This window comes from Solanum stenotomum, chromosome 8 (genome assembly GCF_019186545.1).
Source record: "Solanum stenotomum isolate F172 chromosome 8, ASM1918654v1, whole genome shotgun sequence".
Classification (NCBI taxonomy): Eukaryota; Viridiplantae; Streptophyta; class Magnoliopsida; order Solanales; family Solanaceae; genus Solanum; species Solanum stenotomum.
Genome location: NC_064289.1, coordinates 2,241,782 through 2,255,018, shown reverse-complemented (window position 1 = coordinate 2,255,018; position 13,237 = coordinate 2,241,782). Strand labels below are relative to the sequence as shown.

The 13,237-nt window shown below is 32.8% G+C and overlaps 2 protein-coding genes across 4 annotated transcripts; both read left to right on the top strand.

Annotated features, from left to right (window-relative positions):
• Positions 1 to 1,286: 1,286 nt before the first annotated feature.
• LOC125873159 (phosphoinositide phospholipase C 2-like) lies at positions 1,287 to 5,142 on the top strand. 3 transcript variants are annotated; one of them, XM_049554043.1, is made up of 9 exons: positions 1,287 to 1,662; positions 2,113 to 2,309; positions 2,403 to 2,544; positions 2,892 to 3,092; positions 3,380 to 3,573; positions 3,697 to 3,814; positions 3,938 to 4,090; positions 4,274 to 4,360; positions 4,638 to 5,142. In XM_049554043.1, the coding sequence occupies exons 1-9, from the start codon at positions 1,360 to 1,362 to the stop codon at positions 4,953 to 4,955; spliced, it is 1,713 nt and encodes a 570-aa protein (XP_049410000.1). In that variant the 5' UTR covers positions 1,287 to 1,359; the 3' UTR covers positions 4,956 to 5,142. The 3 variants fall into 3 exon arrangements, with proteins under 3 accessions (XP_049410000.1, XP_049409999.1, XP_049409997.1); XM_049554042.1 differs by having other exon boundaries at positions 3,377 to 3,573; XM_049554040.1 differs by having other exon boundaries at positions 3,371 to 3,573.
• Positions 5,143 to 9,506: 4,364 nt separating this feature from the next.
• On the top strand, positions 9,507 to 12,949 carry LOC125872203 (zinc finger CCCH domain-containing protein 66). Its single transcript, XM_049552907.1, has 2 exons — positions 9,507 to 9,651; positions 10,482 to 12,949. Exons 1-2 carry the CDS (start codon positions 9,638 to 9,640, stop codon positions 12,550 to 12,552), a joined length of 2,085 nt encoding a protein of 694 aa, XP_049408864.1. The 5' UTR covers positions 9,507 to 9,637; the 3' UTR covers positions 12,553 to 12,949.
• The last annotated feature ends 288 nt before the right edge of the window (positions 12,950 to 13,237 follow it).

Sequence of the window (13,237 nt, the reverse complement as noted above, 5' to 3'; positions counted from 1 at the left end):
GTGAAAGACTGTCTAGAAGGAGTCAAGATTGAAACAATAGGATTTCCAGGTTGGTTATCTATAGTTCTCATGAAACAAAGACTAGTGCTAGTTCGATATATTTAGCTTTTTCTAGAGCCAATGTTGATGCATGAAGGTATCTGTTATGGTATGAATAAACCAAGAGTCCAAGCACTATCTGGATAAAACGATTAATAATATCATAGGTCATCGAACGGAACAAAGAACCAATGTTTGTGTTCCTCCTTAAGAATTTTGTTATCTAATCTGATTGAAATATATATTTCAGACCTTCACTTCTACGTGAATTTAATGTAACACACATATTTGGCCTTTGTTTTTTGTGAAGACTACTGAATGACTTAATAAGTTATTCAACAATGTAACACAGATGCTGGAAGGGGCAACCACCATGTTCATCGTTGACATGTCACTTGAGAGTTAATTCGAAATGTCACTTGCATCACGATTCACGATCTTGGAAAGAAAGAAAAAAGTATTGCTAACATTCACGAACAGAATCAGGTTATCAAGAATTGTTCATGTGATTGCAGTAGTAAACTAACTTATTTAACTTGGAAACTTAGGTTTACAATCTATATTCATCCAACTCCATAAGTTACAGTCCAGTACAGGACGTTAATCACATGTTATAAGGTGACTACAACCTATTGGAATGCTTGGTGAAATGTCTTCAGGGTAAGATTTTCCATGGGAGTTCTGTCGAATTCCCTTCATCTAATGATTACAACAACCACAACAAAAACACACCTAGTGGGGGATGATAGGGGTATACAAACTTTATTCCTGTCTTGTGTGAAGGTGAAAGGATGCTTCTATTGACCCTTGACAAATGATTATATCGTGGAAATAGTGTAAAAACAAAGTATATAGCTTTTTTTTTCAATTTTATTGTACATAAATTACAATCTTAATGCAGCGGTAAAGGTAGCTTAAAAATTGTTTTAGGTCAAAAGTTTTTTTTAATTAGTATTATTTTTTTTTTGTTTTGTTTTGTTTTAGGTCATAAGTTTGAATTCTAATGAACTTCTTTTTTTTTTAAAAAAATATTGTTAAAATCTCTGGTTTCGTCACTTGGGATTTTCTTTACCTATCCCAATCAAGAAAAGTAACTTGATCATCCTGTTCAATTTACTAAAGTTCCTGAAAGTTACAAGCATCACTTTTCGTGTAGGCATAATATATTCTTTCTGAAACAGAGACATTATATTCCTAAGCAATTCTCAGAATATGGAAACCAAACGTTTTCTAATATTCCTACATATAAATTGAACATTAAACAAAGTTAGATACGATAAAAAATTGGAATTGCTGTTGCACTAGTTGAGAAAAATAATAATGTCTAATGGTAAGCAACATTTCAAGGTTTGCTTTTGCTGGTCAAGAGTATTCAAAGTGAGGGGAGGTGAAATTCCAGAAGATATTAAAGAAGTATTTGAATCATACTCAATGAATAAAATTATGAGTATGAATAATTTAATTAGTTTTCTGGAGAAAGAACAGAATGAGGTGATCAATGTTACAAAAAAAGCCCAAAAAATATTCAATAGCAAACATCTCAATGTTCATAGAAGGGGATTGACTGTTGAAGCTTTCTTTAAATTTCTTCTTGGTGATAATAATTTTGTTCATCAGTCTAAGGTATTAAAATTAAATATTTCAAATTTTTTTTGTAAATAAAAATATTCATTAGATTTGAACTTTTGCTACATCTTAAATCAGTCTATTGATTACTGCATTTTATTTTTTCTGTACTTTTTTCTCCTATTTCATAATGGAAAACTCTGTGTTTCTGCTGGATGACACTGGGATTGAACCGAACCTTGTTAACTCGCCATACAGTTTCTTCTTTTGTCCAATCAAAAATGATTTAATCATTTCGGAATCAGCAATTCAATATAGATGGATATATGCCCAATCTATATATCTAGCTTCCTGTTATTTTGTCATTCAATTTGAAATACTTGAATGATCGATTCTTATTTTTTGTCTTCACTTTTGGCTGAAAGCAGAGGAATGCTTCATTAGTTATAACTAAGTATCCATTTGATTTGAAACTCTTTAACTCCATTTATTTATTGGATTCTTCAGGTCCATCAAAATATGGATGCTCCCTTATCCCATTATTATATATACACAGGCCATAACTCGTATTTAACTGGAAATCAGCTCAGTAGTGATTGCAGTATTGAACCAATTAAGAAGGCCCTAAAGAAAGGAGTTAGAGTGATTGAATTGGACCTTTGGCCTAATATCACAAAAGATGATATCGATGTTTGTCATGGAGGGTAACTATTTAATCAAAAAAAATCACGGAATATCTGTTATCTCCCACCAACACATATATTGAGTAACTTTATTCTTGAATTTAAAAACTGCAGGACACTAACAACACCTGTTAAACTAGGCAAATGTTTGAAAGCCATAAAGGAAGATGCCTTCTTATTTTCTGAATATCCTGTTATACTCACTTTTGAAGACCACCTACATCCTTACCCATACCTTCAAGAAAAAGTAGCTCAGGTAAAATTAACTTAATTCTATAAATATATTTCACTTGCAAAATTTCATTTCTTGGTTCAATGTTATAAATGCCTTCAATCTACCTAAGTTACTACATTAGGTTCGTATATATTACTCCCTCTGTCCCAATTTAATTATGTGACAGTTAAAATTTCAGGATTCAAACTTCTAAGCTTCAAACATAGAAGCTTTTGAAACTACTTTACAACTTTAACATATTTAAAAAGATATAAAAAGATTCAGGTCTAAGAGAAACTTGGTTAACTCTCGAAATTCTAACTGTCACATAAATTGGGACAGATGGAGTAGTTTCTACTAAGATTTTTGCTCACTTGTTAAGAATGCAGATGGTGAAGAGCACATTTGGGTCGATGTTGTTCATCCCAAAATCAGATATGGACGTGTTCCCTTCACCAAACAAGTTAACGAAAAGAATCTTAATTTCGACAAAACCACCACCAAAAAATAGCCCTGAAGAATCAGACAATTCTAAGATTTCACCAACTCAGAGAGGACGTTCAGAGAATGGACTTAACAAGCATATCCAGGTTTAATATCTTCCTATATTATTTTCTTGCTCTTGTTTTGCAAGGTTAGTTTTTTCCGAGTTTAACTTCTATACATCACCAGTATAAATAAGTTATGCTGTCAAGTTCTTCAAAAGATGATTACAGTTACAGGTGAATTCAGAATTTTAAAGTTTAACATGTTCAAATTTTGGTTCTTAACTACTGTACACTTGCCGTTATAAAATTATAAATATTATTTACATTGCCAATATATACACGTAAATGAAATCTCTTTATGATACTTATATTCTACAAAGTACCAGCAGCAAATACAATTAGAGGAGGGAAATGAAGACGAAGTTCCCAAATATAGAGATTTGATTGCAATCCATGCCACGAAGCACAAAGGTGGTATGGAAAATTTTGGAAGCCATGGAAGTTCTAATAAAGTTGGACGTTGTAGCATGAATGAACTAGCCCTTGAAGACGCTGTAGCTGAACATAGCCATCAACTTATCCGGTAAATATAAAAGCTTCAGCTCCATTTATTCTTTCTTTGCTACTACTTGTTTCATCAGAGCACAAATGTGGGATCATTGCGTTGAAGCATAATACATGAATAATATTTTGATATATACTTCAGATTTACACAACGAAATATTCTAAGGGTGTACCCAAAGGGTGCACGCGTTGATTCATCAAACTATGATCCTCTAATTGCATGGCTGCGTGGAGCACAGATGGTTGCATTTAACATGCAGGTCAAGTACTCTCACTTGCCATATCAATTTCCTCCAAATTAAAAATAAAGAAATTTTGAATTGGTAGGGTCAAGATTATATTGTTAAAAGAACCTTAATAAAATATGACTTATATTCTAACAGGGATACGGTAGGTTTCTATGGATGATGCAAGGATTTTTTCGGGCCAACGGAGGCTGTGGCTATGTGAAAAAACCAGATTTTTTACTAAGTCCTGATGGAGTATGTGATGAAGTTTTCAATTCCATGGCCTTACCAATAAAAAAAACTCTCAAGGTTCATAAACTTCAATATATAGTTTTACTTGTCAGACTCCGACAACTCCACTTGTGGGATTATATTGTGTTCATGTTGTTGTAGTACTTATTCACACAAATACCACTTTTTTGGCACTTCTGCTGAAGAATAACATATACTATAATTAATTTCATGTGTAATATCCATGTTGATTATAAACAGGTAAAAATATACATGGGAGAAGGTTGGCGTGCAGATTTCCACTTTAGACACTTTGATTATTGCTCCCCTCCAGACTTCTATGTCAGGGTAAGCTATTTCAATTGCGATATTTTTCCTGATTACACTAGCAGTATGCAGAATTTTTTCACCCACACGTAGTGATAATGTAGCATGTATGTTGTATATCAAATAGATTGATTTTTCTGAGTAGTTTTTATAGTTAGTAACTCGGTATATATAAGTTAAACTGTTTGCATAAATCAATAGCACAACATTTCTAGTTGCATTGACAATTTGTCCAAAAGAACATTTGTCTTCATGGTAACAAAAGTTGCATTGACAAATTGAGATAATTTTTATGTAGGTTGGAATGGTAGGAGTACCTGCGGATACTAATAAAATGCGCAAAACAAAGACAGTGAACGATCAATGGATACCAATATGGAATGAGAACGAAGAATTTGAATTTCCAATTCGTGTACCAGAACTAGCATTGCTTCGGATTGATGTTAAAGATTATGATCCATCTGGTGAAGATGAATTTGCAGGACAAACATGTTTGCCTGTTTCTGAGCTGAGGACTGGGATTCGATGTGTTCCATTGTATAATCGCAGAGGAGATGTCTACAGATCAGTAAAACTTCTCATGCGTTTCGACTTCAGTACTCCGTTAATTAATTAATCCCAATCTGTTTAAGTTGAAAGTTAGTGTAAATAGTTAAGGAAACGCAAAGACTATAGATGGAATTGTGGCTCATAGATAATATTGTTGGCCCTATACTCTAATTTTAGATTTTAAAAACATCAATCAATCACTTGTAACATATGGACCAAAAGGTACTAAATGCAGAGTCAGTGAACATTCTCAATTGGCAACAAGTTCTGTCTTGAAATCCAATTTGTATTCATGATCGGACACAATCCTAGTTTCAATTTTTATTTTTCACTTTGAAAATCAAAACAACGTTTTTCAATTTTCACAAAATATGGCCCAACGGTTAAATTAGAAAAGCCCAATTGAATCTAAGTATTCCCACTCGTTTGGATTAAACATGAAAAGCCCAGTAATACTAATAAAGTTCCAAGGCACTCTATTGATTGGGTTCAACTTCCATCTCCTATACACACAAATTGTATATTAGAATTTTAGTATAGTCCAATCATAGTGCTAAAAATATTATTATATGTAGAAAACTCTCACTGATCTTACAGTTCCTCGTAGTTCACCAATATAGCAAACAAAGAATAGCAAAGTCAATTTTTATTTAAAGATATACTCACAGTTAGGTTAGAAAATGATTCTTCCTATAAAAAAAATGTTTGAGCTTCAGTTGTTCAACTACAATCCACAAAAAAAATTAGATTTTTTCCACCAAAAGAAATAAAAATACAGGTGATACATATATATATATTCAAGAAATATCTTAGTAAATAATAATGTAATAGCCCTTCTATTTTAAAGGAAATAATGATGAGGGTTTATAAAGATAAAGTCAAATTCATCAAAAGCTTCTTCATTGAAATTTTTTATATATAATATATGTTGAACCCGTTGATAAAAATCTTGCATATTCGCTACTCGTTATATATGTTAGGCATCAAAGGGACTTAACTTAGATTTTTATCGAATATGTACTCGATAGAACAAAGAGATCGACCAAACTTAGATAGAGAACAATATTATTGCCCTTCTTTTTAAAGTAGGTTCATAAATATCTTATGATTTTGTGGAGGAGCTTAATTAGTGCTAATGTCACTTTCCTTAATTGGAAGATGCAAAGTTAATTACCTGTAGAACCAAACTTTACGATTGAGCTAAAAACTCTCTCCAAACATTTAAATCTAAAACAATATTAGTGATGAATACAGAGATTAATATTTTAGATTAATTAATGCGATATTGACAAGACAGTCAAATTAATTGTGCTCGTCAATTAAAATGGAAGAAATGCTTAACTAATTTTTCACTAAATAAGTCATTTTCTAATGTTTGATCGCTATATAATATTCTTCAGGAAAAAAACATTTCTTTTCAAATTGGACAAAAATAACTTCATTCACTTCTATGGTGCAGTGCTGGAACTGCTTCATCCTTAATAAGAGATTTCAAATTTGAGTTAACTCTATAATACCCAATCCAAATTTAGTTAGAGCTCCAATATGAACTCTAGACATCGGGCGAAAGCAAAAAATAATAATAACTTCATTCACTTTTGAGCTAAAGTCGTTTATATATATTTACAATTGTCTCAACTCTTTAACTTTTATAAGTAGATTAGTGCTCTAAACCTCTAACAAACACTATTATTAATTTACTATCAATTTTTTCGTGCCAAAAAATTCATAAAAGAAACTATATTATTGGCTAACATTACATAGATGGATTCAAAATTAAAAGTGTATGGATTATTCTAACCCCTGGACATTACTAGGTTTTAAATTTGTAATTTATACATTATAAAAATATTTTTTTAAGACAAATACAAGGTTAACGACATAATTCTACCGAATTCGTATCATAAACGACAAGTTTTTCCTATTTACTATTATTATCATTATCATCAATTTTTAATAAAGATTTTTTTATGATAATGTAACTTTTACTCTCCAAATTTCAGGAAAATAAATTTTTAATAAAAAAAATCTAATAGTGTCGTACGAAACTGAAAAATAAAGGGAGGTTCTAGAGAAAGAAAAAATAATTGGAGGCTCCAAAGTCGACAATCTGTTTGTCATTGTGTGTTTGTGTCGATAATTTCCACGTCTCCGCAGTGCGCATCTTTGTCACAATGATCCACTCGAGGCAACTATTTGTACACTTTCAACTTTATATATATTTTTAAAAAGTAATCATTAATATAAATATTTTAGTATATTAATTAATTTAAAAGCCTTAGATATTTTGTGAAATAATTTGAGTAATAAGCGAATGTTAAGAATAATTGTTTTTTATATGAAAAATGATAAGTAAAAATAAAAATATATTTTTAAAATAGTAAATAAGTAAAAGTGAACAGAGGGAGTACATCAGAATATATACTCCCTCCTGTCACCGTTTCAATAATATGTTAGGTTTTGAATTTAGAGAGTTAAATGGACTCTTAAATATTTTAAATATAATTATCATGATTTTTAATATTTTTATGAATATTTTAAATATGTAAATATTATTTTTTAAAGCTTAAAAATTTCATATTAAAATTCTCGATTAAACTTTCGAATTTGGAATTGTGTTCATGCATATCAAAATTGGGACTAGGTGTGGACCATGCCAAACGAACACAATATATATCCTCCACGTAAATTGACTTGTGTACTACTTTTCCAAAGTGCTTCATCACCCATCTATATCATCGGACTTTCTTATATAAAATTAAGATAATTATTCTTTTTAAATTGTGATAATAGATACTCTTATTTAAGGAACTAAGGTTCCATACGTCTTCCTCCTGGACCGCCTAAATAAACTAACAATCCTATCCGGCCGGTTAGAGTCATCGAAAATTGAACTGAGTTTTTCAAATTTTGTTCCATGTTCATTATCTATATTAGAGTTCGATTATATTTATATTTGTGTTATGGTTGCATTATTTCTTATACATTGTTTGATTTTATGTTTTGGAAATAGCAAGTCTTGTATAAAGTCTATTAAAAAAATATTTATTTACAAAAATACCCCCACATTCTTTTATTTTGTGCACTTTCTTTTGCAACATGGTTCTTTAATAAAACAATCACAATAAAATTCTTTGCTAAACGTCATTAGTTCTTCTTTTCCCCCAAAAAATAAAATAAATAGTTTTTAGTACTACTTTAAAATATTTTTGAGAAAAATTGGCAAAGAGGTTTATTTAAAACTCAAACTTTTATTGTTATTTTTGTGTGTGCACCACATATTGACATTGAAAGGATCCAGAGAAGCACTTGAGTAATGATAAAGTTCTCTATGATATCTATAAATTACGGACTCGAGTCACAAAACCAATAACTTATTTGTAATAATTTTACTCATCACACTCTATGATTGGAAGTATGTCAAAAGTGTAATAAAAATAAATTGAAACTCATAATTACACTTCAAGATAATCATTTAACGTTGATAATTTAAGTCATTTGAATACCTCATCGTTTAACCCTCACCTTGTCTCAAAGTCAATCACCAGCAAACTAGTTATTTCAAGTTCTCAATATTCATTTTTGATCAACTCGTTCCCTAGGAGCAATAATAATAATAATAATAATAATAATAATAATAATAACAATAATAATAATAATATTAATAATAATAATAATTGTTATTATTAGAAGCAGTTGCTCTATTGTATTGTGCCCCTTTATAACCCCTTTTGTCAATTGTGTTTTGACTTTGAAATACACAGGGAGCTGCAACATTTTTTAATTTTTCAAAAATATTTTATTAAAAAAGATAATCTCTGTATCAAAAATCTTAACAAATGCAATAATCTATATGCTTTTTACTGCAATTTGCAAAGCTTACGTTTTGAGAATAGCATTAGTTTACCGTGGAAAAGTATTGAAAAATGTTTCAATAAAGGCTTAGAAGGTAGTTTTGTTATTAGTTAATCTAATGCAAGTGTTAAAATTCTTTTGTATTATTAATATTTAGAGATCCATGGTATTAGTAATACATTCCATAATACATAATAGAGTGTATAACTAATGCTTGCATTAGTTATACATAGTATGAAAAAGTGTACCAAACAAAATATAACTAATACATAAAGTTAATACATGCATTATTTTTGCTAATACACTCTACCAAACTACCCGTAAAAGTTTTTAAAAGTGAGAATGAAGTCAACGTTGGAGTCTAGTTTCCAATTTCCATCAGCCCAACGCCCACCTTTTTTGAATTTGCATTTCATTTAGCATTTGCATTTCATCTCTATTTTCATTTTCATTTCATTTGAAGGAAAAGTGAGATCACGAGGTCACTGAACTTCGCAAGATAAGTTTGATCATAAAAATTCTAAAATTAAACTTGATTTTAAAGAATTTAGAAATAACAAAAAGGTGTTTAATGTTTTCACAAATTACTTATAAAAAATCAAAAAAATAATTCTAATATATCGACAAACACAACTTCAATTTTTGAAAATTATTTATTCACTTAAAAACAAAAAAATATTTTTTTTCCAAATTTCTTTATTTAATAATTTTACATTCAATTTTTGCGTTCTCTCTCTCTCCACCTGGCCCACTCTTTGACGGTTCGTACGTTTTTGTTGTAGTTAAAAGGAGGAATTCTAGTTGCCTCATGAGCAACTCATTTCTTGTTCGTGTGTTGCTCCTTTTTCTCTCCACAATATCTGGGGTTCTAAACCCTCCTTTATATATTTCTCTATGCAAGACTTGAGGTATGTTTTCTCGTTATTTCATTCTTCTTATGTATACAAATATTAGTATTAACTACTTATGGAACCTTGTAGTGGCAAAGTCAAAATTTCGACTGATAGTGTTAATAATTGAGAAAAATTAATATGTATACATGTTTAGAAGACTAATTTTTCGTCCGTCCCCTGGGCCCTGTCTGTAATAGTACTTGACTTCTTTTCGTTTTTATTGAGTTTGTGATCAACTAGTATTCACGCTCCAGTTATCAGTTGGTCCATTTTTCTAATTGAATTATCATTATCTATGGTATTAAAATACACCTAGTCGAGAAGATGGTGAGGTTCAGGTAAGGAAAAGGGAACTTTTGATAGTTGGCCTAGTCGTTTTAATTCCTATAACTTGATAATTCAGATAGGAAAAAAGAACAACTTATGGTTAGATGTGAAACTCTCGAAAAAATGACAGTTTTTGTGTGTTTTTTACCATTATCTCTTTTTTATTATACCCTGATTAGGATCTCAAGAGAGATTCTTGGTTGTAAATTGCTTACTTTATTGATCGCAGTAGCTGTAAATTCGCATGATTTGGACTTTACTGCTCAAATATTGGAACTGGTTTCTGATAAGCATGCCTCTGTACTAGTATTCAGAGCAGCTCATGTGTTAGATTAACATATTTATGGTTGTTTGGATTTTTTATTGCTTTGATTAGTTATTGAGTAGTAGTATATGGGGTTTTGAAATTTCATTTCCATTGGTCAAGTAGGAAGATTATGCTTGCTGCAGATTTCTTTTTATTGGTGAAATTTGATAATATTTTGTACTAAATGTTTCTCTTGTACTAAATTTTGTAGAGAAGCACAGACCCTATTCATGTGTAGTGGTTCTAGGAGTCAAGTTTGTTCTACTGAATTAGCCATGGAAGCTAAAATTCAGAAGCAAAAAGAACTTGTCCCTGATTTCTCCCTTTTGCTCGAGTTGTCGGCCTCGGATGATATTAGAAACTTCCAAAAGGCTGTAGAAGAGGAAGGCCATGACATCAATGAGGTGGGATTATGGTATGTTAGGAGAGTTGGTGTAAAGAGGATGGGATATGAGGAGAGGACACCTCTTATGGTTGCTGCTACTTTTGGCTGCAAACAGGTGCTGAATTATATGCTTGAGAAGGGTTGTGTTGATGTTAATCAAGCTTGTGGTTCGGATAGGGCTACTGCGCTTCACTGTGCAATTTCTGGTGGCTCTGCAGCTTTGCTTGAGGTTGTCAAGCTCTTGCTTGATGCTTCTGCTGATGTGGATTTGGTGGATGCAAACGGGAAACGAGCTGTTGACCTGATCTCTGGTCAGAGTTGTTGCCTCAACTCTAGGAGGAAGATACTGGAGCACTTGCTCGGAGGATGCAGCAGCGACAAGGTGATCGATCAGATCATTTCTGAACAAGCAGAGGAACAACTGTTGTTGACTCCAACTGTATCTAAATTTGGGATCGAGAAGAAAGAGTATCCTGTCGATCCCTCTCTTCCGGACATAAAGAATGGGATATATGGGACTGATGACTTTAGAATGTACATATTTAAGGTGAAACCATGCTCAAGAGCATACTCCCATGATTGGACAGAGTGCCCCTTTGTTCACCCTGGTGAAAACGCTAGAAGGCGTGACCCTAGTAAATACCACTATAGTTGTGTCCCTTGTCCAGACTTTCGCAGGGGGACATGCCAAAGGGGAGACTCTTGTGAGTATGCACATGGTATTTTTGAGTGCTGGCTTCACCCTGCACAATACCGGACCCGTATGTGCAAGGATGAAACAAATTGCAATAGGAGGGTATGCTTCTTTGCCCACAAACCTGAAGAACTTCGCCCCTTGTATCCTTCCACGGGGTCTGCTGTTCTTTCCCCTAGATCATATTCCAGTGGCGCATCGTCATTGGATATCACATCAATTACTCCACTAGCCCTTGGCTCTCCATCAGTTATGATACCTCCTACTTCAACTCCACCTATGTCTCCTTCTGCAGGAGCTTCTTCTGTGGGTGGATCTTTGTGGCCCTGCCAGTCCAGCCCTGCAACTCCAACCCTGCAGCTGCCTATTAGTCGGTTAAAAAGCGCAATCAATGCCAGAGACATGGAGATAGGTAATGGTTATCTGATGCAAGATCAGCTGATGGATGAGTTATCTGCTCTTTCTTTGCCATCCAGGTGGAATAGTTCTTCAGCCAAAGCTGCTGCTTTTGCAGCTTCTTCAAATGATCGAAACGGTGAATTCAGTAGGCATGGTGGATTGAACCCCTCTAATCTTGATGATATCTTAGCAAACCTTGATGCCAAGATATTGTCTCAGCTGCAAGGACTATCACTTGATGCTGTATCACCCCAGCTGCCATCTCCCAAAGCTATGCAGATGCGACAGAATATGAGCCAGCAACATATGACAAGCTATTCTTCCGGTCAATCTTCACCGTCTTTTAGGACATCATCTTCATATGGAATTGATCCATCTAATGCTGCAGCAACAGCAGTTTTGAGTTCAAGGGCAGCTGCATTTGCCAAGCGAAGCCAGAGTTTCATTGATCGAAGTGGTGCAGGCCGTCTTCCTAATGCATCCGCTGTGCCTTCTAACCTCTCAGGTTGGGGGTCACCTGATGGTAAATTGGACTGGGGCATCCAGAAGGAAGAGCTCAATAAGTTGAGAAAATCTGCTTCCTTTGGTTTACGGAGTAGTGGCAGTAGGTTTCCTACTACAAGTGAAGCCTCAGTTTCAGACTATTCCATTGAGCCTGATGTCTCTTGGGTTCAGTCCCCGGATTCGAGACAATTGGCTATGATGGAAGATCAACAGTATCGTCTGAATACTAGTCGAGGTTCTGAGACGATGCCAACATGGATAGACCAGCTATACATGGAGCAGGAGCAGATTGTGCATTGATACTGAAAAGATTGGATTCGCGCGCATTCTTTCATGGAGTAATATCTAACAAGTTCTTTTGCAATTTTTTGAATTATTTTCCTTAATGATAAGCAAAGAGAGGGGGCTAGAGAAAGGTCTTTCTTTGGGCAGGGTGGAAAAATTCTGCTCTTTCAAATATTTGTATCTTTTATTTTTTATTTTTAAGTTCAGAATTTTGATTAATGTCTGCTTTAATCTCATCACTAAAGACTACGTAATATGGCAATGAATAATGATACAAATGAAATTATTCTGATTCAAAAGCCAAGTTATCAAATTACACTGTCCTACATTTTTTTTTATAGTTGAATGGTTTGTAATTTGTTTGAATAAGAGTTGTACAATGAGATGAAATTTGATTATTCAGAAAGCATAATTGTCAGCGTCCATGATTTATTATAGATAAGATTGAACCATCGAATAATATCAATCTCAAAGGTCTCATTTCAAGCAGAGGCAAATCAGGATAGTAATTTTATATTATTGAGTTCTAAATTAATGATTTGTACACATTCGATGAATTTTGGATGAAAGTACTTATTCAGTCGAATCTATAACTTATATACTAGCTTATCTCCTTATTTCAAGGGCTCAGAAATAAAAAATCAAATTTCTAGTAAGAAATGTTTTATACACAATACGCGATACTAATTTGAATTAATCG

What these genes read in the sequence shown, in the direction of transcription:
- LOC125873159 (XM_049554040.1), top strand. Translation starts at nt 1,360, where the DNA reads ATGTCTAATGGTAAGCAACATTTCAAGGTTTGCTTTTGCTGGTCAAGA. An exon ending in GACTTAACAAGCATATCCAG is followed by an intron (nt 3,093 to 3,370) that starts GTTTAATATCTT and finishes TATTCTACAAAG; the next exon opens with TACCAGCAGCAAATACAATT. An exon ending in TGGTTGCATTTAACATGCAG is followed by an intron (nt 3,815 to 3,937) that starts GTCAAGTACTCT and finishes ATATTCTAACAG; the next exon opens with GGATACGGTAGGTTTCTATG.